Source organism: Festucalex cinctus, chromosome 6 (assembly GCF_051991245.1).
Source record: "Festucalex cinctus isolate MCC-2025b chromosome 6, RoL_Fcin_1.0, whole genome shotgun sequence".
Lineage (NCBI taxonomy): Eukaryota > Metazoa > Chordata > Actinopteri > Syngnathiformes > Syngnathidae > Festucalex > Festucalex cinctus.
Genome location: NC_135416.1, coordinates 16,162,845 through 16,190,049, shown reverse-complemented (window position 1 = coordinate 16,190,049; position 27,205 = coordinate 16,162,845). Strand labels below are relative to the sequence as shown.

Sequence of the window (27,205 nt, the reverse complement as noted above, 5' to 3'; positions counted from 1 at the left end):
TTAACTCGCTAAGCAGAGTTACAGTAATTAACACTACAGGAGTAGACATTTAACTCTTCTCAGACACTCATAAAAGTTGACTTCTGAAAGATCTACCTGTTTTGATTTGATTTTTTATTTTTTTTATAGCGAAGCCTCGAAACAGGTGAAAGCTTCCGTGTTTTTTTTAATTTATTTTTTTTAAGTGAAGCCTCGGAAAAAGTACATGGACAGATTTTTTTTGTTGTTGAGTAAAGTACTTGTCGAAAATAAGAGCGCGCACTTGCCAAAAGGTTGGTTGTCTGTCAATGATGGCCGATGTAGCAATGGTTTTCAACTTTAACCCAACACCTCTTTTGAAGAGAGCATTTGAAGAAGGCTACGTTAATGTTGACCACAGTCAGACTGAAAATAAATTCATGACCCTAAACTCCCAGTGACAAGCAAGGAGGAAAGGTGGCGCTGACTTGAGTCTCTCAAACTGGAGATGAGCAGGTGAAAGGCGGAGCCAATCTAACACCGTAGAGGTGGTCCTGTTAAATAACCCCTTTCTGTACACGCCATTTAACTCTGAAAACATTAAAATTACACTAAAGGAGTTAAAAGGAAAGTTAAATTTAACTCTCTAATTCTTGCTGTGTGTAGCATGGCCTTCTATCTGGAGGAAGTGATGAACTGTACCCGCTCCCTGCTACTGGTGGTATCTGGCTGGGCTGCTCGTCACATGATTGGGGCTGTGCTCGTCTCCCTACCTGCCATCTTGGTCTTGTCCCACCTGACCTGTGGTGTTCAGCTACCTCTTCAGGTAAACCAGGGTACACTGAAGTCCCACCTGTTCAGATCAAGCCCTGAACAGGTGGAACTACAGTGTGTAGTTGAATGGATATATCTTGCTTTTCATGGACGGTACCGTTGTAAAATAATTTTTTTGCGGTTAGATATATATAGATAATTATTTTCTCTACAATTCACATTTATGAGCATATTTAGCTTCAAGTGTCAATATACTTTCCATTATAATGTCAGTTTTTAATGCAGTGCTGCATGACGGATCAAACATCACGGGCCTTTAATATTGGTTTTTGGCCTTGCCACTCGCATGCAGAGATTTCTCCAGATTCTCTGAATCTTTTGATGATATGGACCGTATATGATGAAATCTCTATAGTGCATGCAATTGTACATTGAGCAAGATATTTTCTGAAACTGTTGGGACTATTATTTACAGGGTTTTGAAGTGGTTACGAATAGTTTTAATTCCTTTATCCCCCTCTTTCCTCTAGCTGACAATGTTCTTGTGCTGTGCCACTATCATCGCCATCATCCAGTACTGCAACTTCTGTCAACTCAGTTTTTGGATGCGTTCGGTCTTGGCCACTGTTACTGGTATCGCCATGTTGCTGTTGCTTTATAGCCCTTTGCACAGGTACTGGTGCCTATATCCCACCTACTGTAAAATATAAATTCTGAGAAGTTTAAAGGGGCATTGCACTGACATTCATCCCTAGAAATCAACTTTCCTCCTGTGAATGTAAACTGTAATTACAAAAGTAGTCCCGTTATTTTTTTGTGTGTAAAGCTAGCACTACTGCACAGCTAAAAAAGTGTGAGTTTTGTATGTAAAAGCATGTAATTTTTCTTTCTCAGTCACACCAGTTTTTATCAAAGTCAAAATATTTTTTATTTGCAAAATTGATAATACTGTATAGTCCTACTTTGTTTGGACAAAGTTGTGTATGCATGCGTTACGTGACTGCAGTTCTGATTGACAATACTTTCTTCTTTCAGCTCCAGTAATAACAACTTACCAGTTCATGGGTGAGTGTCTCCATGGGAACAGAAGTGCATGATGGACGAGTGACATTTCCAGGGTCAACAGGCTCAGTCGCTTGCTTTTTATAGTTTTCATAACTACAGCTTTCAGCTGGCTTTTACTCGGTCTTATTATTCCACCCAACCCGTTTGTTCTTATCACATTTTCTGTGCACCTGCAGTAATGGCTGCTAAGTGTCACTTTTGTTGGTAATGACACATACAGCCTGCACTGTTGATCTACCCGACTCATCCTGAATGGTATAATGTGGCACACTTGAGAACAGCTGATGTTCCTGGCCATTCTCAACGATTTTTGTGTTTTTGTGAAACATTTTTCACAATGATGTGACAATCATCTATGATATAAGCTTGTTGTTAAAAATGCACATCAAAATATTTGTCCATAAAATGTATTACAGTTTGCTACAGTATGATTTGGAACAGTAAACCCAGATCTGGGTCTAGCAGGTTGCACGTGTACCATTGTGATAGATGTGTCAATGTGTAAACAAATGGTATGGATTCTTTGTTGTCTGACCAATTTGGGTTTAGCTCCACTGTTGGTACCGCCACGAATGTTCCAAAAAGTTTATTTTTTCAGGGATGTTCAATACCGCTTTTTTCCAGGCAATCATTTATGACTTGATTATGATTCCCGTGTATTTTTGCCCCTCAGATTGAACGTCTCCACATTACAAAATGTTGGGTCAACTTCACAATCAGACCATTCCCCTTCTCTAAGACCTCATGACCTTCTGGTGCCAGAAGCGGTTCTTGCCTTCTTTCTGCTTCTTCTCCTCGTTTGGTTCCTAAACCGTGAGTTTGAGGTCAGCTACCGATTGCATTACCATGGCAACGTGGAGGCTGACAAGCACCGCTTCAACATTCAGACGATGCGGGACCAGGCAGAGTGGTTACTTGGCAACATAATCCCCATCCATGTCGCCGACCAACTCAAGGTTTTTGTCAAAAATGTTACACAAAAATGTTTACACATCAGCTGATAGTCTTTAAAGTATGAAACATTTGAAAGAGATACTTGACTCATTGAGCCACTTTCAGCAGTAAAAAGTCAATATTTTATCCAGAATTCATTTGATAACTTACTTTTCATGTACAATGTACAATTAATACCTTTAAAAAAGAAAAATCCACTTGTTGTCGACTAAAGATGACATCACCTGTGCTGAGGAAGTAGATAACGACCAATCACGGCTCACCTGTTTTCTGGGTTTGGTCAGCAAACTGATCCATGATTGGTTGTTACCCGTTTCCTCAGCACAGGTGATGTCATCTTCAGTTGACAGTAAGTACGAAAAAAAAGTTTTTAAAGGTATTATTTGTACATGAAAATTAATGAAGTTATCAAATTCATTCTGGATCAAATATTGCTTTTTTACTCCGGAAAATGACACATTTTAGATTACAAATTGCTCTTTGCAATGGTTATTAGTTGTACCGGTATTTTAAAATGGAAGTCGAATCCCCCCCCCCCAAAAAAAAATATGTTCTATGCAGCCCCACTGGTCTAATTATGGTGTTGTGGTTAATATTGTGTTCATGGAATATGAATTAAGCAGAAAATCCAGCAGTTTATTTATTTATTTTTTAATCAATATCAGAATGCGGCCATTTTGCCACTTGCTGTTGACTGAAAATGACATCACAGTTGCTCAGGTCTCAGGTAACAACCAATCACAGCTCAGCTTCAGAATACTGATGAGCTGTGATTGGTCGTTTCCTGAGCCATGACCAAACTGTGATGTCATCTTCAGTCGACAGCAAGTGGAAAAATGGCGTCCCCCTGAGATTGATAAAAACGGCTGGATGTTGCTTCATAACTCATATTCTACATATGTAGTATTAATAAGAATGTCATGTTTAGACTAGGTAGGTCACATATAACACATTATTGTCAAGAAATGTTTAAGGTTGACTTCCCCTTTAAGAAATGAAATTTTGATACACTTTTAAATACAAACGTCTGATATTTTGTTCCAGGTAACACAGAGCTACTCCAAAAACCATGACAGCGTGGGCGTGATCTTTGCCAGTATTGTAAACTTCAGTGAGTTCTATGAGGAGAGCTACGAGGGTGGCAAAGAGTGCTACCGCGTCCTCAATGAGCTAATCGGAGATTTCGATGAGCTCCTTCGGAAACCCGAATTCAAGAGTGTGGAAAAAATCAAGACAATCGGCGCCACCTACATGGCGGCATCCGGACTGAATGTCCAGCAAGTGGCGGAGAATGAAGTGGATTCTCCACACGCTCACCTGAGGGCGCTCTTCAACTTTGCCCTGGAAATGATGGGAGTCCTGGATGACTTCAACAAGAACATGCTGGGCTTCGGTTTCAAGCTCCGCATCGGATTCAACCATGGGCCGCTGACGGCGGGGGTGATCGGCACCACTAAGCTGCTGTACGACATCTGGGGAGACACGGTCAACATTGCCAGCCGCATGGACTCCACCGGCGTGGAGTGCCGGGTGCAGGTGAGCGAAGAAAGCCACGCTGTGCTCAGCGCCATGGGCTTGGAGTTTGATTATAGAGGTACTGTGAATGTGAAGGGAAAAGGCCAAATGAGGACCTTTCTGTTCCCTAAAAATGGGGAGTGCATGTGCCAAGACCAGCAGGAGCTCAGTGCCAGGGTAGGACCCTCGCCAGCCGCATCATTGACAAACACTACATCAGCAGTCACCCAGGCTCCTCCCTCTCCGTCCACATTTGCACCAAGACCCAAGACCATCTTGGTTTCGTCCGGAGAAGCGGGGAAGGAAGGATATAGGGACCCTTCGCACCAAGCTGGGGAATCCTCCACCAAAGACAGTCATTTCCTTCGCACCACCCCTGACCCCGTCACCTCAAAAGGTGCACAAGTGCCCTCTCAGGTGCAGGCAAGCGGTGAATATATTGGCGAGGAGGCAGATGAGCTAACAAGACTCAATGAGGAGTTTTATGCCCGCCTCTGACCCTCCTAAACCCCCATCCCGTTTTTTTTTTTTTTTTTGTCCCGCTGCTGCCCCAAGCTGCTATCTATCACTCCAGGGCGAGGATGTCCCTCTTGGCAAGGCATGAAGAAGAGGAAAATGGTTGAGGTAAAAGAGGAAAAAAATCGCTACGTACATTGTTCAATGGAATTTAATGTTTCAGTAGACTGAACCTGTGTTGAGCACAGTAGAGAAGAAGGATGACTGGCAAAAGGGGGAAAACCATATTTTGTTGGTATTTTTTTAAATTCACTTTGTGCCTTCAGGACTACAATAGAACAAATATGAATACCGAACAAAGTTTTAGCAATCTTTACGTGTTTTTTTTTTTGTTTCTTTTTTTAGCCCATAACATGTAGACTGCCAAATACTCTGTGGTTTCTTAAGACTTTTATTTTCAGTGCAAAAAAAATACCAATCGTTGTGCCATATCATTCTAACTTGATCTTACTTAAGGGAAAATCATTTTAGATTCATAATAATAGGTGCCAATGCAGCATTACAGGCTGAGCAGGGAACTTATGGGAAGAATGAGGGAATCACATGAAGCAGTGTTAACTTTTTCTATGTATTCTACTTTGACATGAGGGCTATATACAGTATTCACTTGTGCTCACGTTTTAAGAGAATATGCTACAAAGCAGGCTGCATAGATTTGATTTTGTTGGAAATGCACATTTAAGCACAGGTCTTGCACAATGTTTTTTTCCCCCCTCGACCACTTGTTTTTAGAAGTGAAATAGCTCAAACAAAAATGTTTATTTTCTCACAAAGTAAAACCAAAAGCACAAAATAAAATCTTCTAACATTTAAATTAGGGCAAAAATGGAGATCATCACAAATGGCAGGAAAGCACTTTAACTAGACTTTGATACTGTGACCCAAGATCTTACATATGGGCATGAAACACTTCACTTTTTTGGGCCTGTGAAATGGTTGATTGAAACTTTTAACTCGTTCAAAGGTAACGGTCACACAACAAACGTCAGAATTATAACAAATGACATCAACACATGCGGTTGAACAACTTTAAACCGTCATCTCCACATTCACAGTATATGTTTTTGAAAAGATTTTGAGTGGAGTAGTAATCACATCAAGTGGGACTGTGAGGGACAATCACTATGTAGAACAAAGATTGTTCACATTGGAGAATCAAAGCACAGGAAATTGATTGCCTTAGAAGGGTAAAATAAAACATTGGTCAGTTCGCCTGTTATATTTATTCAATATTTCAATGTTTTCTCCATTATAGTCTGTGTGATTGTTGTTAAACGTGTGGGACACAGCCTCTTAATTGAGGGGGGCCTCTACTGTATCAATCGACTTAATATTGTGCCACTTTAATTGTGTGACCTTTAGATGCGTCGTAGCCTAAATTAGTTGTTTTGTGGTGCCTAAAGGTATGAGTGTATTTGTGAGGAGATTTCTTTTCTGAATGTATTGTAGAATGCTGAGAATAGATGGTTGGATGTTCAGTCGGGAAACCTGCTTTTGTTGCAAATGTATCTACATTTCTTTTTATAAGTGACAGTTTTACAATTTTTCAACCCTGCATTAACTGCCTGCCTCGGTTTTTGTGGTGTCAAATGAAGCACTTGCTTTCTTTTATGTGTGAGAAAGAGTCAATAATGAATGCAGATATAATCGCAGCGACGAAGCACAAAAGGAAATCAGTGTGCCACAGGGCCACTGTTGAATTTATTGCAGCGTATTGGGCAATAGCATGCATTGAGAGGGTAATTACATCCATGGAGACACACTCAAATGTGTTCACTTTTAATTCCACACAATTAAAAACAATACAGAAATTAAGTTTGTATTAAATTTACATAATACGATTGTGCGGAATCAGTTAATCCAAATATATTTATTTAAAGAGAAAGTCAACCCCCAGATTTCCCCCCCCCCAAAAGTATGTTGTATGTAGTGTGTGCCCCCACTACACAACATCGCAATCTGATTAATATTGTGTTTGTGGAATTTGAGTTAAGCAACAAAATCCACCATTCTTTTTTTTTTTTTTTTTTTCCCCCAATCCACTCACTCACACAAGCTTACTTCATGTAAGCCTCCATTCTCATCTTGCCACTTACTGCGTTCTGAAAATTACATCACAGTTGCTCTGGTAACGACCACGGCTCCGCTTCAGAAAACAGGTGAGCCATGATTGGTCATTACCTGAGCAACTGCTATGTCATTTTCAGGACCTGTTTACACGGAAGCAAACAAAACTTGTACAGACAGAACTGTTTCAAGACATGTGAGTGTCCAAAAGAAGACGCCTAGGACGTTTAACGGCTGTAATATAGATGCCAAGTCTAGAGTGGCGCTGTAGCGCTGCCACAGGTAGCTAACGAAAAGCGTAGAAGAAGAATCAGCGAAGACGAACCACTGAAGCCGCCATATAATTAGAGAAAATTTGAGACAGTACTAAGTAGAAATAACAGGGGTCTAGCAACTGAGCGATTAAAAGAAAAGGGGGTCTTCAAAGTAGTTTAAACATCAGTCTGCTCACGAGATGGGAGGACTAAGATGGCTGCCCAGTCATTTTACCGGCTTGCATGGGCCTGTATGGGCTATCGGCTATCTAGTAATATATGCATCCATCCATTTTCTTAACTGTTTGCTCCTCACACGGGAGGCTGGGTAATTCAAGTCAAGTCATCTTTATTTATATAGCGCTTTCAAACAGCCTTAGCTGTCACAAAGCACTTTACAGAAAGACAAAAAAACAAACATAAAACATTAACAGCAATACAATACAATCACAACAATTCAACATTTTGTCACACTACATACGCTTTGATGTTTGAAGCAGTTATAGATGTACAACATCATACAAAACATTTTACTGTCAAAGCATAAACAAGCAAAGGAGGTTGCGCAAAACGAGGAAGACATGGCTAGCCTGGCGGTTCGTGCGCAGTCACGGGAGAAGTAGCTATCCTGCTGTGGTGTCTACTTTGGAGCATATGGGGCGCGTTTTGAAATCTTTCCACTCTGGCGCCTGGTTTCAAAAGTGGTCGGTTTCAAGCTCCGAAACCGAGCTGCCGTGTGGATGAACTGCCCAAACGGTAAGAAACTTGTGCGAATACAATGAAACGGGCTCTGGTGTGAACAGTCGACAGCGAGTAGCAAAATGGCCGCCCATTGATGTGGATAAAAACAGGTGGATTTTGCTGCTCCACTCATATTCCACAACCAGTTTTCATCAGAATACCCTGTTTAGACGAGCGGGACGCATAGAACATGTAAATAATAATGCATCAGATTTATATCAATAAAAGATGCTTCACAATGGATACTTTATTCATGCATTCATACTCTAGTGTCGGTAAACTACATACGTAACTGCCCTCGGAGAGCTTGACGGAAACATGGCTGCCAGTGTGCACCTACTGCCCTTCCGACCACCAAAAATTTGTAGCAGTGTGAGTGGCCTAAAGACACGACAACACGACTTGGGAATTGAACAACAGACCTTACGGTTACTGGACGACTGGCTCTACTTTTTGAGCCATGGCTGCCACAGAAAATAAAGAACATGTTTGGGTTGGCTTCCTCTTTAAGTTAGTGTTAGTATATTTAAAAATGTAAAAGAAACTGTCACATTTTATCATACTAGTGCCTTACTGCCTTCTGAACAAAATACTCTGTAGGCTACAGCAGTATGTAGCAACATATTACACATTACAATGCAAGTACATTTCTCTGCAGTATAAAAACTTTGGAGACGCAATAGTCGGAGTCACACAAAGTGCTTTATGGGTTGGAAGCCTTGTTTACTTTGCTTACTTTCACTTTTTGTCATCTTTTAGCCTCTCAATACAATTGCGACCAAGCAGAATGAGAATATCAGGTTACTGGGTCATCCTGTGTCAGTTTAATTAAAGCTGCAGTGTTGTAGCAAATCTCTTGAATGAACAAATTCCACAGCTAATGTAAAAAAAAAATAAAAAAAAATGTTTTCATCTATTTGCTAAATTTGGTATTACTGCCAGGCTTCTAAAGCAGTGGGTGAAACCATGTAGTATATGAAAAAATATATAATGAACATCACAAAACTTTGCAAAAACAAATATGTTTTTTTTTTTTTATTATTATTATTGTGTCCGCAAAAGTGTGACCTTTAGGTAATGAGCTAATATCGGACTGGGACAAATTGAAATTTTGAACATGGTATGGTGGGTGTTATGCAGACATGACAGCATCTTTCTCGACACCTTCTTAGATACACAATATATTAAATTAGATATTTTTTGCACCACACTATTCATTTCAGCGTCACTCGTTTAACAAATGTATGGAATGAGAAAATGTATTGGATAACTCGGTAACCAAAATTGCAACACAGGATTCTCCAAGTCAATCAATTTTACTCATCTAAAGGACACTATTGATTGATAGTGTGTATTGCAAAAGCTGTTTTGCAGAAGAAGGGAAGTGGCCATTGTTTATTAAGGAAAAAAAACACACTTGTATTGAACACAAAAACTTGTCATCACATTTTGTTGGGCCAGCAAAATAAGGTACAAGCAAAATCAGCATTTTGCCAGTACTTGTTAAATCAACACAACTTAATGCCAATCTGTCAAATGATTCTGGACAGGTTATCAATAATTCTCCCTTAATGTCAGCGTATTTGTATTTGAAGCCCAACTGGGGCAAGAATGAGAGCTGTTTGACAACAATGCTTTTTCCTTCATGCGTTGGTTTGATGCTCATGAGATGTATTACGTATGTTTTGTGCACATTATCCTATATCAACACATGATCATTATCTGTACACATTTTGCACAAAGCACTCAATGTTTGTACATATGCAATCAGTTTGTCACGTAATTGTTTTTATATATGAGCATGTGTTCGATTTTGCCATAAAACTATGAAAACCGATGCAATGCGTGCCTATTTGAGTGGGAATGTTAGAATTGTAATTACTCCTTATTTTTCAGTATGATTGAAATAAACCTGCAAGCAGACTAAATTGTTGTGAACACTATAAAGTTGGTTTCATTTCAATTATGAGCTTTGCTGCATTGTTTTACAAGTGTTTTCATTCAGTATTTTCTGTAATTATGACTTTACTACAGTGCTAGTGTAGGTTTAATAATAAACTGTGGACAACTTAGAAACTGAAGATCTGCATCCCAATCAGAAAGGCCATTTATTTGAAAAATAACATTTTGTTAAGCATGCACCAGAAATATCATTATGATAAATGTATCCAAATTCAGTATGCATATGCCATAGAGTTCCCATGCAGAACATATTGGGCAAAGGACTTTCCTAAAAAGAAGAAAATGTACCAAGATACATAATCCTGAAAGTGAAAATTTGCAGATGTATTTTCTGCAGCTGTAGATACTTAATAGATTTATTTATTTATTTATTTATTTATTTTTTGTACATGGAGTTCTCTGGTTCATAACCAGAAAGGAAATTTAAATATGCAAGCAGCATAAAATAATTCTATCCAAAAATCTGAAATACACAACTCACAAAAAAGTGAAATATATTAATTTTTTGCGTGAAATTTTGGGATGAACCTAAAATTTATTTAATTCTGTACAGGTGAACTTAATTTGACCTCATCTACATCAGTTTAATGTTTCAGTACCTTTTGCACAATTTCCTCATTTCTTAACATTGAGTTGAAAGGCAAAATTCACAACAGTGAAAAGTTGTGATATGCAATGTGCGTTCAAAAGTTTAGAGAAGGTCAAACTAAGTCCTCAAGTAAACGTTATGGTGCAATTTCACCAACATTTGTTTTTTTTAACAATACTTTAACTGAAGCCTAGCTAAAATAGGAAATGGGGGGAACACAGTGGCAAGATTCGAGCACCCGTGTTTTAAATTGCTTTCCAGGTAATGACTTGCATGTAATTTTTTTGATGGACCTGCAGCGCCGCCCGTGTCTAAGCAAGGTAGTGTTTCCACGTAGGGCGTGATTGCACGGCCCCTCCCCCTTCACAGCCGATCTGGAAAAGAAAAAAAAAACTTTTTTGTATCGAAGGAATCAACAGCCGCCATCTTGTTGTGGCTCGGAATAGGGATTTCGGTCCAACACTGGGTTTAACGTTGAAATCGAGCATGCTTTCCGCGCTATGACAGCGTCCTCCCCCCGAAAATGAAATCTTAACATCGACTCGGAGACATTTTGTGCGAAAAAAAAGGAAATTGGATCAGTGGTCGTCGGACAGAAACGCTCGGTATATCCGATTTCCCCTTCAGAGTGCGGCGATTCAGCCCTGTCGCCGTTCGGGAGCAGTATTGTTTACCGTTCGCAAGCTGGGATCGGACCGTGGCTTTGGAAGTGAATTGCAAAATTTCCCCATTTTAGTGCAGTCGTGCATTTTTTGTGGAGCTTCTGCCTTTTTTGCATGAAGAAATTTGACGTCACACAAAATGGGTACTTTGAACATCTAGAATTTACGACCTTTTCATCGGAATGCAGCAGTTCACTTGATTTCGTTGGATCGACGCCTTCAAGTTCGATCTTTTAATGGGGAATATTTTAATTTGGGGTATTTAATGCTAATAATGTGGGTGTTGGGTGTTGGATTATCATGGGGTGAATGGCGGTGGCGGAGCGGGGCGCTATTGCATCTCTTTTGAAGACACCGACTCGCACAGCACGGAGTAGGTAACTAACGCTAGCATTTAACTTAGCTGATAGCTGGCGTCCAAGCTAGCTGTTAGTCGGTTAGCTAACGTTAGCAGGCTGTCGACTCGCTAATGTGCTAGCAGGAAAGCTTCGGGCTTGAGCGACCAACTTGCCTGTCACGTTATAATTGCGGTTCTCGTCGAAACTGACCAGTTGGGAGAAGATAACCATGGCTGAAAACCTGCTGGACGTCGGACCTCCGAGCTCGAAGCGGCCGAAATTGAATTCACCTGCCCTGTCAGCGTCTGATGGACCAGGTAAAAAAGAAAAAGAAAAGAAAAAGGCCTCACGAACGTTACCGTTTGATTGCCATGACCGTTATTAAGTGTTTGGAAGGACTTGTCTTTCCATCACATTGTCAACACGCTTGCGGGTTGGGTTCATGTTGACAGGCCATGCATGTGTACTGGAATGCTTGATAGTAACGATCACGCCTGGCGTTTACGGCATTAACGAATGAATAATACCTGGCGACACTTTAATTGCATGTTTAGTATGGGTGTTGTCCGTGCATAACAACCTGCAGTTTACACAGTGTAACGTCTTGTAGTTGTGAGCATTTTTACTCTGAACAACAAATATAAACGCAACACGTGTTTTTGTTACCAATTTTTTATGAACTGAACTCACAGATGAAACACTTAAAATGTTCATAAATGGCGTGTTTCTCTCAAGTAATGTTCACAAATCTGTCAGGCGCTTCTCCCTTGCTGAGATAAGTTGTATGTATTGTGGAGATCCGGGGGCATTAAAAAAAAATGCCAGCACCTTGAGTGACCATGATTTGCCTCACACAGTGCAACACATTTATTGCACAGGTGTGCCTCACGCTGCCCGTTATAAAAAGCCACGCTAAAAATGCGGGGTGGTTTTGTTTGAGGGAAATAAGCATTTAAGAAGCTCGCAAAATTGTTAGCAAAACAAAAGGTGCAGGTTTATACTGTATCATGGTTTAAAAAAAATAATAAAATAAAGAAGTAGAACCAAGAGTATATTTACCAACTCGCCTCAAAGTCCTAGTTTGTCGCATCAGCACTACAAGTATAAATTCTATGCCAGTGAATGGGTACTAGCTTGTGGAATCATGGTTAAGGCAGTCTCCCCGTTACTGAGAGGTCACTGGTTTGAATCCTGCGCTATGTATGTATTTTTTTTTTTTTTTTTTTTTTTTAAACTACAATTTCTTGACAACAGCCTATATCGGTGGTGTCCAAATTATGGCCCGGGGGCCATTTGTGGCAGTCATTCATTTTTAAGCGGCCCGCGACATATAATAAAAAAATGACAAATGCTACTAATAAATTTGTTTGATGTAGAGCCTTTCAAAAATATGCAAAGGAACTGTTTGTGAAAATGTGAAAAGACACAGGTGTGAATTTAGGCAGGAAACACATCCAGTCTGGTGAGGTTGGGGGAAAAGAAAAAAGAAAAACCTGCCGGTCAATGGCAGAATATCCACTGCCTTGGAAAAAAAAAACAGCCAGTCTCTTGTGTGATCGCCATTTGCCTCACGCAGTGAAACACATTTATTGCACAGGTATGCCTTAGGCTGCCCATTATAAAAGGCCACTATAAAATGTGGCCAGTTTTTGTTTATTTGAGAGAATTAAGCCTTTTGTAACCTAGTGAAAATTGAAGCAAAACAAAGGCTGTGTTGTTTTTTTTTTTTTTTTTAAGTTTTTGGTAAAAAAAAAAAAGGCAGATATTTAGCTGTGACCGGCAACTGTTAGCACTATATTGAACGTGCGCTCGAGTGGTTCCTACCTCGTTTCACCACGTTCTCGTTTCACAGAGTTTTCATTTTGTTTTTCCACTGAAGATAGACTACTATCGACATTAACAGCCTAACCCTAACCCTAATCATAACTGTCAGAGAATAGGCTGTTATTGGCATTATGTTGTCAAGAAAATTGTAGTTTAAAAAAAAAAAAAAAACGTGACGTGGGATTCAAACCCGTGACCCCGATGCTTACAGGGTGACTGTCTAAACCATTTTTCTACAAACTACCATAGTAGTCATTCATTGTTGCAGAATTTGTGCTTGAGGCGAGTTGCTGTTAAAGGTAGTGCTGGGCGATATGGCTCAAAATTCATATCAGAATATCAATTGCATCCCTTCACAATAATGGTATAGAATAGATCACAATATAAAATTAAGGGTAGCAATATTTTTAATTCATTAATGGTCATAAATGAATAATTTCTGAATAGGTTTATACACCATTACAGAAGCTAAATTGATCAGATAAAAAGTGATGAAACACAAACAGTAATTAGGATAAGATATATTGTCAAGTCAGAATAAATTTTTAAGCTCTCCCTTGTGCAAAATAGTGCAAACAAAAATATTACTGCTGAATGCTAATATTTAAATGAAATCAGTGCAACTGGCTTTCATATTAGTTTGCTATAATTCAATCAAATGACTGTTTAAATTAGATTGATCAGATCTCTAATGTCAAATTTAACAATCAGCAATAAAAAATAACTATTTACAAATAGTCAACAGTAGTGATGGGTTCCAAGCCCCCATTACTAAACCCGCCCCGGGGTAGAATTATTACAGACCAGAGTACCAGCTCCACTTTTAACGGTTCTGTTAATGGCCTTGGAAAAATTACTAATTTAATTTTGATTTATTTAGGCTTTAAGAATATTTTGCACATTGTACCTCTCTAATCTCATGTCTAATTTGAAATTAGGGGTGCGGTGCACTGATTATAATTTGTAAGCCGATCACCGATCCTCGATCTTTCAAAAAGTCTAACCTGTCAATCTTGTGTTGTTGTTGTTATTATTATTATTATTATTATTATTATTATTATTTAGTTTTATTATTTTAATAACATGCAGCACAAGGAATGGAATTAAAAATATTTGATTTCCTGATTTATCAGTTAGTTGACAAAATAATGACAGAATAATTCATTATTCTTTTCAACTGGGCCAAGTGGGGAGAATCTGATTATGCTCCACTGTAAATGTCAAACTTGGAAACAACTTTACTGATGCACAACCACCAGTAGATGACATCATTGCCCCATTTAATATGAAATGAACACAGTTTGAGAGTCCATGAGAGTAATGGCTGTATTTTGGAAAACCTACATTTTTCTACTGTTGATCATAAAAGAATGGGAGAAGGCAGAAAGGAGAGAGTCTATTCTGTCATTTGGCAGATTTGGTTTATATATAATTATTGAACATAATATCGTGTGGGTATTAAAATTTTTTTAAATTTTCTACAATGGCTGACAGTGAATGAGTGAAAGCGATCAAGACTTATAACTCATTTTCCAGTATTGGATTAGGCATTGTGTATAAAGAATAAAAATTCAAATATCTCTGGCATCTTATTCCCTGAATTTTCTTTTAAACCACTAAGTATCAAAATAAAAGAATACCGTGGTGAACGCCATTATCCTGGTCACATGATTGTGAGGATGTATCCTGTGCGTAAACGGCAGCTGTCATTATTCACTTGAATGGGAGTTTGCTGACGTACTGGGCAAGAAAAAGACCACCTTCGATACCAAATACTACACCAATTCTGTTCAGAGTAAAATCCTCAGCATGTCTGGTTTCATGTCATTCTGTGTGGGGGTGGGGCAGTGTAGGGTGTCCTCTCTGATGTGGGCTAAAGCGTGCTTAGCACACGGCATGTAGCTGGTCGAGCAGAGTAGAAGTCACCCGGATGTTTACCGTCCAGGTTGGGGACCGTCCATTTCCAGAGTGAACAATGTCAATGGTGACTTGACTGGTAATTTGAGCCTCTGTAACACGCAACTTGTAGACGTTCCCCAACTTCGACTTACCTGCCGGCTCGCTGAATGAGTCCTTCTTATCGGCTAGTTTCATCTCCGCTTTTGGCTGGACACAAATCTTTGGCGAGTCCTCTGTGGCTGTACTGCTTTTGAAGAAGTGCTTAAGGTGTAATTCCATCGCGATAATTCCTCATGAGTCTGTGTTGTCACTGGCGGCCATGTCATTTAATGTCTATTTTACCCACGCGTTACGTCACGATGATCACGTGACTGTCCAAAATGGATGATACTGTACAATGCAAAAATATTAAAAAGTGCTATAAAATCATTATTGCTCAACATAAATTGTCAATTTTTTTTTTAGGAAAGAGTTGAAATTAACCATTTAACACAATAGCTGGTTAGTTTTTCATAAGTCTTGTATTCCTTTAAAATCCGTACATTCACATATTCACCAATGTTTAAAAATACATTTCTTCGCACAAACCTCTGTTTCGGGAATGGACTGCAAAGTGAAGCACAGCGTCCTGTAGGCACCTGGAGATGGTGGTGTTTACTTTTTTCCACAACTGTTGGAAGGTAATATTAGTCAAAGTATTTAGCACGGCCACCGGAATGCCAATGAAAAAGTGGAAGCGCTTGAGGGGCTCAAATCAAAGAAATAAAGGAAGGCACTGCACTGACTGCAGGTGAAAGAATGGCTGACCTGTAGTGCAGTATTCGGCGATGCTCTCTTTTTGTTTATTTATTTATTTATTTATTTTTTATTTTATTTTATTTTATTTTCTCTACCCACTGAAATGTTGTACAGTAGTTTACCAAGCGACGCACTTCTCCTCCGGTGTGCGCAATGAAGCTGCTGTGACCAGTACAGACTCACACGATGAAACGTCAGCAAATAGCAAGGCGGACAGTGGGACACCCACACCCTCGTTTGGTGTTTAATTTGGTGTTTAAACCTCTTGCTTTCAGCGGTTTTTCTTTTTTTTTTTTTTTCTTCGTTTGCTTGCATCACCACAGCATCCAATTTCGGCCATATTCTTTCGGCTTTAACTTTATTTCGGCCGAATGCAGAAAATGCCTATTTTTGCTATTTTTTTGAGCCGAAAGGTGCATCCCTAGTTTATATCGTATATAACATTACAAAAATGTTTTTTTTCCCAAAAGTATTTCTTCCTAGGTAAATCCTTGTTTTTTTTTATTTATTGTACAAAAATGTTTTTGCTGTTGCAAGTCAAGTTTAAAAAAAATATAGCAGTTGTACAGTTATACTGTTTTTTTTTTTCATTTTTTTGTTGTTTTTTGTTGTTTTTTGTTGTTGTTTTTTTTTCATTTTTTTTTTCATTTTTTTTTTCATTTTTTTTTTCATTTTTTTTTTTTTAACTAAAGAATACCAATAAGAAAACTGTTTAAAATACTGGATTGATAAGCACTGTCGCTGCGTCGTCGTATCTGTTGCGTCTTTGCGTCTACCTCTGAATTCCAGTTGACAACATTGTACGACGCTGGCACTGAAAGAGTTTAGAACCCACTTACCTACAGTTTATGAACTGACTAGCATTAACGCAGCTTCTGTAATTCAACTAGGCAATGTGCAGTTGTGTAATATGAAATATTTTGGCCGAAGTAGATCAACACCCTCCTACATCAAGGTGTGCATAAATATTAAGCAGTTTCTTTTCCTCAGGCAAAATGGACAAATAAAGAGATTTAACTGACTTAGAAAAGTCAAAAATGTTAAAAAGTCTCTCAGAGGAATGCAGCATTCTGGAAATTTCTAAGATATTCGGGCATGACCAAAAAAAACATCAAACGTTTTGTTGCACGTAGTAGGTCGCAAGAAACGCGTTGAGATTTAATGATGCATATTAACTGGGAAAGATTTGATAAGAATCAAACGTGACGCTGCCATGAGCCTATTATCCTGTAGTTCTGTTGTATTCCAGAACCGCAACCTGCTGGGCGTGCTGAGAAATATTAAGTGTTCAGTGTAGTTTTTATTCAGTCAAGCCTTTGTTCTGAAAAGAGCAAACATGCAACCCCTGCCCCTCTATTCATGCCATCTGTTGCAATGTCGGTTCTTTCAGACCTTCAGTCCTTTTACTGTTTTCCCAAAATGTCCATTGGGCTGATACACAGGTTTACCAGATGCTCTGTCATTGCATGGACATTATTTAGAAATTTGAATACTCTAGTGGGAAATCAAGCTGACAGGTTGTAAAATTTAATTGATGGCTATAAATAAAATTTGAGGGAAAAGAATTTCAATTCTAAGGAGAGAGGTTAGAGAGGAACAGTATGGCATTATAGAGCTGTTTGCAGCTTAGTCCACTCCTGAGGTCAGGACTCCCTTTTTGAAAGCCATGGTGTCTCTCAGTCTACTGATAGGGCTGGATAATAAGTGAAATTGAACAAAAATAGCAATTTCCTAGAGGATCCTAGTGAGACTGCTGTCCCCTTCTCCTGGACCTACATGTGGTACTACCCAACCAAAACATTGCTTTGCATTTTTGGTTGACAGCCAGAGAGCCTGCAGGCAAGCTTTCAGAGAGCGTGTATCTCTGTTCAGAAATGAATGCTGTGCCAGGCATCCATGTGTCTGCTGGTTTGAAAGGAGAGGCTGAGACGAGTGAGTGAGCAAAAAGATTGATAGTCCCTTAAGCCATAAACAAGCTTCCTCCACAATCAGGAAGACTATTTATTTAGTGAAGTTAGTAGGGTAAGCGTCCTCATTAAATTTTGGACTCTTTTTGAATATCAATGAACACAGGCGGATGTGCCAGATGGGAGGGTCATTTCATCACATAGGTCACTTATGTATGTTAGAAATGATTACATTGAAAAATAACATTTACATTGCCCATATAGTCAGGGGTGAACATAAGTGGTGAGCATGCGCACTGCAAATGCAAAATTGCAATCCAGTTGAAGTCTGTCACTGCACGTTTGCACTCTGACCGTTAAGCATTTTCTTTTAGAGGGGCGGTTGCTTCGAGGTGCTCCTCCTCTGATGACGAAAAAAAAATATATCGCAAGTCAATCTGGTGGCTGGTGGTTGTTACTTTGGCTGCTAAATGCTAATCTCTCAGTTCAGTATCTATAAACACCAGACACTAGGGTGTATTCAGACCAGAAAAGTCCTTTAGTCCGCTTGTTTGGTCGGGAGCAAAAGCGGATTTTTTTTTTTTTTTTTTCTCCCTTTGGTGCAGATCAGCCGTGGTTTCAGACTGCGAAGAGAACCGCACCGAGTGTGTTTGGAAGCGGACCGAGACCACCTCAAAAAGTGGGTCTCGGTCCGCTTGTTTGGTCCTCACCAGGATTCGTTTGTGTGTATTCAGACCTGCATGAAAGATCCGGACCAGCGTGGGAAACGAACTTTGGTCCGTTTAAAGCGGACCAAATAGTGCAGGTCTGAATACACCCTTACTGTCTCGCTCCCCATACTCCAACCCCTTTTTTGCTTGCTCGTGGACTATAGTGGAAACCAGCTATGTTGTGTACCTTTTGGTGCCCATAGACTGAGCGCGATATTGTCCTAGATTGTTTATTTCACCATGCTGTGTGTGTGCTCTGTGTGCGTTGTAACGTAGTAAAGTACATTCTCAACGTCCATTGGTTGTCGATGTGGTGAAAGTTCACATTTTAAACCTTTTTGTTTTTATATACAGTACACAGCAGTCAAAATTACTTGATTAATCAACAAGTAATCGATTATCAATTTAATCGACAAGTATTTTAATAATCGAGACAGTTTTTTAAAATTCAAACTTGTCCAAATTCTCTGATTTCAGCATGTCAACAGTAATTGTTCACTAATTTTCTCTAGTCATGAAAAAAGATGGATTAACTTCCATGTTTAATCAAAATAAGACATTTGGAAACATCTGTTTTTACTTTGGAAAACAATGGCCGAACTGGTAACATCAATCCCCCTTTTTTAGACACGATAGAAATACGAAGTAAAAAGATAAACACCAATGACTAGTGAAATTAATAAACAGTAATCAGGGAATAAATGCTTTTGTCATCCATCCATTTTCTTGACCGCTTATTCCTCACAAGGGTTGTGGGGGGGGTGCTGGAGCCTATCTCAGCTGGCTTTTGGGCAGGAGGCGGGGTACACCCTGGACTGGTTGGCAGTCTGATTAATCGATTGAATTATTGATGAATCGATTCAAAAAATATTCGATAGTGATAGCACCAATACATATCGGTGCTAGAAAATATTGATCCTGAAAGGAAATTTCCAACTTTTGTGTGCTCTCTTATGCTGAGCACTTTAAATGCACCACCTTTTTTTCAGGTCTATTTGATATGTGGTGATTATGAATTGTATTGAAAAATTACTGGTTATCCCTGGTCCTATGTGGGTGGGATTGGCGTTCTCCTAGTCTATGAAATTATTTTAAAACTGCAAAGTTCAAACTATACACAGATTTAGAAGAATGTTGTATTGATTGGTTGGCATGTGTGTTTCTTTTTCAATTGTACAACAAAAATAACACATAATTATAATAAAGTTCTCTCTTTCCATTTCCTTCAAGATCTTGGATCACTGTCTTGGGATGATTTAGAAAATGACCTTCCAGATGAGTTAATTCCCAATGGAGACCTGAGCCTAATGGGCGGGATGCCTACAAACGGAGGAACCGCACCTGGATCTGGTGGGCCTGCTGGTACCACTGTGCTCCCAGATGCCGCCGCAAAACACAAGCAGCTCTCAGAGCTCCTACGTGCTGGTAGCACCTCCACGCTCACGGGTGTAGGGCTGAACTCTGGTAGCCCTCAACCAAACATGGGGCCTCAGCTTGGCACACCTTTGGGTAAGAGCCCCCTGGGCCAAGGCTCCCCCAACAATCATCCATCTCCTCAAGCCCAAAAAGCAGGAACACCAACAGGAGTCACAGGACAGAACAACAACAATGCTTCAACAATGAGTATGAACAACCCAGGCTTCAATCAGGCCATGATGAATAATAGCCAGGGTCATTCTGGGCTGTTGGCGCAGAGTGGGCAGCCCCAACCTGGGCAAGTCGTGAACGGGGGACTTGGGCCCGGTGCTGGAAGAGGACGAGGAGCAGGGGTGGTCGGCATGCAGTACCAGGGACAATCGATGCAAGGAGCTGCATCAGGAGCAAGCAGTGCGTTGGCAGACACTCTAACCCAGGGAGGACAGCAGATGGGTGCACATGCTACGCTCAGTGCCGCACAGCAAGCAAGCAACATTAACAAGGTAAGGTGCACCACTGTCTACTTTACAAGCATCTGAATGGTTTTCTCTGTGTGTTAATGCATTTGCTGCAGAGTTCATCCAGGGTTGCCATTGACTTTGCATTTATTTTACACAGAAACCTTTCATGGCCAACAACATATTGTGGAGCATGCTTTGCAAGGCTCAAAATAACTTTATCAATAACTTCATAAGAGCAGACACTTCCTAATATCTAGGTGCAGTTTTTTTTTTTTTTTTTGCAGGTTAAGGCCAGGACATGAAGTAAGAGCATTATTAAACACTAAAAATATGGCAGTGCAAGGAGGATTTCAATGTTGGACACTTGGACTGCAGCTAATGTTGCACCAAGTACCGGTACCAGTCCCGTATCATAAATTTTAGGTGGCAGCAAACACAATACCATAATTTCCAAATATAATTACTTTCCCATAGTGAAGCACAGCATTAGAACATTGAAATTAGTGTTTCAACTGTGCATAATGTTACAATGTCTTACCATAATAAATAAAGGTATATTTTAAGAATTAAACCTCTTAACTGGCCATCTTGTCTTGTTACATCTTCTGGGCGGCCATGTGACTGTCACGTGACTAATAGAAGCCTACTATTCAATGCTAATTGTTATAGTATTACTCATTTGAAAACACAATTACTAATGTTTTAAGATTATGCTTAATATATTTTTATTTATTTAAATGGAATTATTGATAGTGACACCATTGCTATTTTTAGAGACCCCGGGATACCGTATCACCGTAAAATCGCCCAACCCTAATGTAGGCAGTACCTCCTTTAAAAAGTTTGAGTATCACTGTCTTAGTTAAATATTAATTACATTTGTGCCATTATTTTGTGATAGTTCGATGACTGTATAAGGCTCTCCTTTTTCTTTTAATTTTTTATTTTTCTGCTACTTGTTTATATGTTCAGTAAAAATCAATCAATTAATAAAGATGACATGTGTCACTTGTAAATAAATAAAGTAAATAAATAAATACATAGTAAAACCTCTGTATACAGTTCAGGTAGTTATAAGCTATTATTTGCCACATCAAATTTAATATTATAGATAAAATATAGAACAATGACAGATTATGATTACTGCATTATTACATACTACTGCAGAATACTATACTGCTACCACAAAGACATCAATCACTGTGCGTTGTGGTTTACAGTATGTAGTATGTACATCAGGGCTGAGATTTTCACGGGTTAATATGAGCAGATGAGACATTATTCAAATTAATTTGGGTAGAAATTTTACACATACTTGTCTGTGGTCTTCAGTATTTTCGCGTTTTGGAACATTTTCCCTGTGAGTCCCTGGCCGACTTCTCCCTTGTGGAAGCGTTTGATTATCCTTCTTTTTCATGTGCTTACAATAAAGCAAGCACACTGTTCTCCTCCTTGTTTTGAAGCCAGGGGAAGTTACCAAACCTTTCAGACTTGATATGATGATGTGTCTGGATTATATGGTGGTTTCGCCATGCCACGCTCACTCATCCTGTCTCCCCCCTGCCCCCAGCATGGGAAAGCGGGAATTCAACGATGTTTTGCGCAACTTGGGGTCAATGGAGCTGCGTTTTGGTGCAGAAATCGCAGCAATATTGTTGAGTTATAGGTTTGCAGCAAAGGGGCTATCTTGCTCAACCCTTGTTGCCATGTTGTTACCAGCATATGTAAACAATGCATCATTGGGTTGTCAAGCGCTGTTTTTTGTTTGTATGTTTGTTTGAAACGTTGTTTGACAAGCAATGTTGTGTTTGTACGGTAACCAATCATGCGTCACTGGCCGTGTGGCAATTTGTGCTATTGTTCACATTATTTGCAAATGGTCATTTGGGCTTCATAGCCAAGGATTTTTGAGAAGGGTCAATTTTGAAAGACACATTGGCCCTTCGCCGCAGTAGCCAATATGGGAAATATTTAGGACGCCACTCAACGTTTCAATTCGTTATTAACGAAGTGGAGAACAGGGTAATACGCACCCTGAGTGTATCTATGGTACTTTAAGTAGAGTAATATAGTTTGTAAGGGTTAATCACATTCTTGGTGTTTTCTTGTTGCAGATTTATTTTGTGTTTAATGTCTTGGATTTTGCCTTTTCAGATGGGTCTGGGTAGCAATGGGGGTCCATTTGTGACTCAGTCCTATGGACAGAGCGCTGCAGGCCCTGGCCAGCAGCTCAACCCTCAGCAGCAGCTCCAGAACAAGTCTGCCCTCGCCAACAGTTTACCACCTTTCCCGAATGAGCTCAAGGGGGCAGCTGTCAACAGTGTGCCAAACATGGTTTGTGCCTGTCTCATATTGTGCCATAACTATACTATAATACGTAGTGAGAGAAATAGTTGATTGTTAGCTGCGTTGTGATGTAGAAGTAAACCATTCTGAATCGATTAATGTATTTAATTTAATGTCGTGAGATGGATTATGTTGGAAGTGACCAGTACATATATTCAAATGTGTTTTTTTGTTTTTGTTTTGTTTTTTTTAAACACAGTGTTCCAAATTATGAAGCACATGGCTGGTGTGGGGCCAAAACCTCTTGTAACAATTTGCTAAATTTGATATTTTTCCACAAATATATTCTATTGGTTAATTCACAGAACACACATGTGGGCGCATCTAACGATGGCAGCACATCGGTGTGTGTCACAAATTCTTTGTTTCTGTACAGTTGTGCTTGAAAGTTTAGGGGTATTGATTGTAAACCTATGAGCACACTGAGAAAAAGGATTAATATCCATAAAATCCAAAATACTGCGGCAATTGTTTTGATGTTTTCAGAGGTTGAAATTGACATGAGTAGAGATGCACATGTGAATGTTGGTGACGATACATAATGCGCTGATGCTATTTTCTATAACACGTTAAGATTTTAGGTTACATTTATAACTTAACTTTATTTAAATATAATTATTTATAGTTATATTTAGAAACAAAGTACAGTACATGTAAGGTTTGTACCGTAGCTCTCCTACCAGTATTAACAGTTAAATGCCAGGTCAAAAAAAGACAAATATTTTATAAAAAGAAAATTATGTTAATTGAATGCTAGATTGACCTTTTTTTCTCACAAAAACAAGAACATGTAGCCTATTTATGTTAACTCAAATCAAGAAAGACTGCTTTTAAAATAAATAAATGAAAACTTGTATTTGAGTTAGTCTTTATGTTTCATAAAATCCTTATCAAGCATTACTGTTCAAAATGTACTTCGCATTGGCCAAACCTGTTTTCATTTTTATGTTGTGGCAGTGTTGTCGCCAGCTGCTGAATGTAACTAAAAAAAAGTAACGTAGTTTAACTTAGTTACTGATTAAATTAAGTAATCAGTAAAGTAAATTAATTTAAAAATCTAATTATCAGTAAAGTCGCAGATAAGTTTTCAAAGTAACTGTGGCAGCACTGCTGTTTAAATCCATCAACAGCATCATGATGTGACACAAAACCCAAAGTAGCTGAACTGGAAAGTAGGAGTGTGTTTATCTCAAATTAGGACTTTTTTTATTTTTTTATTTTATTTTTTTATTTTTTTATTTTTTTTTACACTACATGAAGATATCAGAAAATTGATTTTACTCGTCATTCACAGCACTGAAATGTCTATCTTGTCCTTTTAACCCATGCAGCAGCAACAGCAGCAGGCGGCCATGTTGCCACTGGCCGGCAGTGGAGGCGTGGCAGTGCCTTCAGCAGGCCCGACTGCCGATCCAGAGAAGCGCAAGCTGATCCAGCAGCAGCTGGTCCTGCTGCTGCATGCGCACAAGTGCCAGCGAAGGGAGCAGGCCAATGGGGAGGTGCGGGCCTGTGCCCTACCTCACTGTCGCACCATGAAGAACGTCCTCAACCACATGACCCACTGCCAAGCTGGGAAGTCATGCCAGGGTACGGTTGGAGTATTTAGGACTGGCGATCGATTTTAAGCAGTTTTTGTTAAATTTGTGCATAGTTTAGAAAACCAGTTCTTCAGGAGTGAAAGCCCAAATGAAAACATGTTTTGAGTGTTGTGTACTTATTTGTTGCAAGTGAGAAGTTCATTCCAGTAAAAAAAATTCGTCTTAAATGCATTGCACTGCACAGAAAATGAAAGTTGTACATGTTTTGGATAAAATATTTGGAATGAACTCAGACAGGTTCACTCGAAATAACAGAAAAGAGGGAGGGAACAAGCTGAAAGAGACACTGCAAACACTGATGAGTTTTTGCTCTGATTAGTGTGCATTGTCCTAAAAAATGTTTAATGGTGCCAGTGTACTAGTTAGCCCCAAGGACAACATGAGTATTTTAACCCAATGGTCTGTTTTAAAATATAGCTCACCACAGAGGGGGACACTGTGACTTACTAAGAAGAATTTAAACAGAAGAAGGATACAAACATGTATTTATTGAATGAAAACATGCAGTACATGATCTTTTGTACCAAGTATTCTATATTTTGTTTAAAAAAAAGAAGAAAAAAAAAGAAAAAGAAGAAGCTTGTATTCAGGTGTGAAATGTTTTATTCACCAAAGTATTATTTTTAAAAAGGTCATTTTAAGCTGTCATTTTAATACTGTGATACCGTATAATTTTTGCTCACGGTTATCACGTTTTGCTCCATTTCACAATTGGTCAATGCCGGCCGGAGAACCAATCGTAACACGACATAGAACGTCATACTAAGCAGCAAGAAGAAACAAAAAATCTGGCAATTTTTACTTGACACATTTAGTTTGTCCCATCGCTTTCTCTTAATTTTGGTCCTGCTGACTGCATTTGATTATACTTTCAGGCCTAATGGACACTTGCTTATGCTCATTGTATCTCATTACTGAGGAGAACAAAAAAAAAAAAGAAAGGAATTTCTAACAGTTTGAATATATACCCTGGTTTCATCGTTGAGTATGAACCCTGCTCCCTTGTAATGTTTCTTTGCAGTGGCTCACTGTGCATCATCCAGACAGATAATATCCCACTGGAAAAATTGCACACGACATGACTGTCCGGTCTGCCTGCCGCTGAAGAACGCCAGTGACAAGCGAACACAGCAGCGTAAGTATAAGCAAGAGTCTTCTTGAATGTTAAGAATTTTCAGATTGTGAAATGTATTGTATTAGAAGAGACACCATTGATTTGTATGATTGGTCTCAATCTAGTACTTAAAAACAAAAAAAACAAACCTTGAGGCTTTTGCTTGAAACCACAAAAAAAAAAAAAAAAGTTAGGAAAAGCCTACTAGAATTACTGAAATTTGAGTGAATCTGAGATATTTTAAATTGTGAAAGTTCTGAACCTGTGCGTCCACATTACCGTCTTTTTTATTTATTTTGACTTCTCTTGAAAGATTTTTCTCCCAATTGAGTTATAGGTTAATTATGGAAAACTTTGGAAATAATTTGTCTCATTTTTTATGTTTTTTACTTCACAAAAAGTTGACATTTAATGGATTATAGACTTTTTATATTCATTGTCTTTCAAAATAGCCACCATGCACACCGCTTACTACATATGCTGTATTCTTAACTGTTTGCTACTTTGACCTTTCTCTCTAGCCATGCTGAGTTCCCCCAATACCAGTCTCCAGAATCCCATGTCTACGGGTGGTGTGGGCCAGTCCAGTGCACCTACCATCAATACCTCAACCCCCATAGACCCCAGCTCCATGCAGAGAGCATACGCAGCACTTGGGCTGCCTTATGGCAGCCAAGCCACTGGGCAGGCCCAATCCCAGCAGGCCTCAGGTCCTGGGCAGCCGACAGGTGCACCGAATGTTCAGGCCCAGCAACAGCTTTCCCAGCAGATGAGATCCATCAATGCACTTGGTAAAGTCAAGACAGTGTTGTGATTTGTTGCTGGCAGTCTTTCTCACTTGTGTTGAGTTGATAATTTAGCACTAAAATGTGTAGGTACCTAGGTTCAATTTGGATTATGAAATGAACGCACAGACTTGTACTCAAAACATTGCGTCGTTACAGGTAACCAGATGGCCCTAACAGGTGCTGCTATGGGTGTGACCACTTCAGAACAGACCAGCCTACATACGGACTCTCTTCCCAACACACTCAACACTAACAAGTCAGTAGTTTTGCCAGCTGTCTGCAGCGACTTGACATATTTTTGACTTTGCACAATTGTTTAAAAAAAATAAATAAATAAAAAATGTAGCGCTACAATATTACGTACATGTAGTTTCTCACCTGTTTCAACCCCCCCCTAAAATTTAGTCAGCTGTTGTCAGATGGGTCAGCTGTAGGCTCATTGGGCAACCTACCAACAGCAGCACCCATCTCCGCCACGGGCACCAGGAAAGCCTGGCATGAGCATGTCACCCAGGACTTGCGCAATCACCTCGTACACAAACTGTAAGTCAACAGGATACATAAAAATGTTGTTGTTGGCTGCTATGTTGTATGTACAAACCCGAGCTCCAATGAAGTTGTGATGTTGTGTAGAAGATATTTAGTGTTCAAACTGCTGAACATTATTTTTGTAAATATTCTCTCATTTTCAAGAAAGTTGAGACTGTGGCAACAAAAGGCTGGGAAAGTTCAAGAATGCTGAAAAACAAACAACCCCCCCCCCCCCCCCCCCAAAAAGATTTCAAAAAATGTTGATAAACATTCCAGGATACATATTCCGTGAATATTCAAATACGGGCTCCATTGTATTTGATTATTTTTATTAAAACAGTACCTGAGGTTTCACCTTGGATTAAAGTGGTATCTTCATTTTGATGAATTTATCATATAGAGTACTGTAATTGTGTTA

General features: G+C 39.3%; 2 protein-coding genes across 7 annotated transcripts in view; both read left to right on the top strand.

Moving 5' to 3' along the window:
- adcy9a (adenylate cyclase 9a) overlaps nt 1-9,772 on the top strand; it is a 37,181-nt gene extending 27,409 nt beyond the window's left edge. For all 4 annotated transcript variants that reach the window (XM_077524215.1, XM_077524214.1, XM_077524216.1 and 1 more), the window contains 5 exons: nt 625-784; nt 1,263-1,405; nt 1,768-1,797; nt 2,471-2,753; nt 3,796-9,772. In XM_077524215.1, coding sequence (XP_077380341.1) covers nt 625-784; nt 1,263-1,405; nt 1,768-1,797; nt 2,471-2,753; nt 3,796-4,764 — 1,585 coding nt within the window. In that variant the 3' untranslated portion in view covers nt 4,765-9,772. The remainder of the gene's footprint in view (nt 1-624; nt 785-1,262; nt 1,406-1,767; nt 1,798-2,470; nt 2,754-3,795) is intronic.
- Nucleotides 9,773-10,787: 1,015 nt separating this feature from the next.
- The window catches only part of crebbpa (CREB binding lysine acetyltransferase a), a 31,605-nt gene continuing 15,187 nt past the window's right edge, over nt 10,788-27,205 (top strand). For all 3 annotated transcript variants that reach the window (XM_077523540.1, XM_077523539.1, XM_077523538.1), the window contains exons 1-8: nt 10,788-11,712; nt 19,764-20,452; nt 22,565-22,744; nt 24,088-24,343; nt 25,376-25,489; nt 25,990-26,259; nt 26,413-26,512; nt 26,662-26,799. In XM_077523540.1, coding sequence (XP_077379666.1) covers nt 11,625-11,712; nt 19,764-20,452; nt 22,565-22,744; nt 24,088-24,343; nt 25,376-25,489; nt 25,990-26,259; nt 26,413-26,512; nt 26,662-26,799 — 1,835 coding nt within the window. In that variant the 5' untranslated portion in view covers nt 10,788-11,624. The remainder of the gene's footprint in view (nt 11,713-19,763; nt 20,453-22,564; nt 22,745-24,087; nt 24,344-25,375; nt 25,490-25,989; nt 26,260-26,412; nt 26,513-26,661; nt 26,800-27,205) is intronic.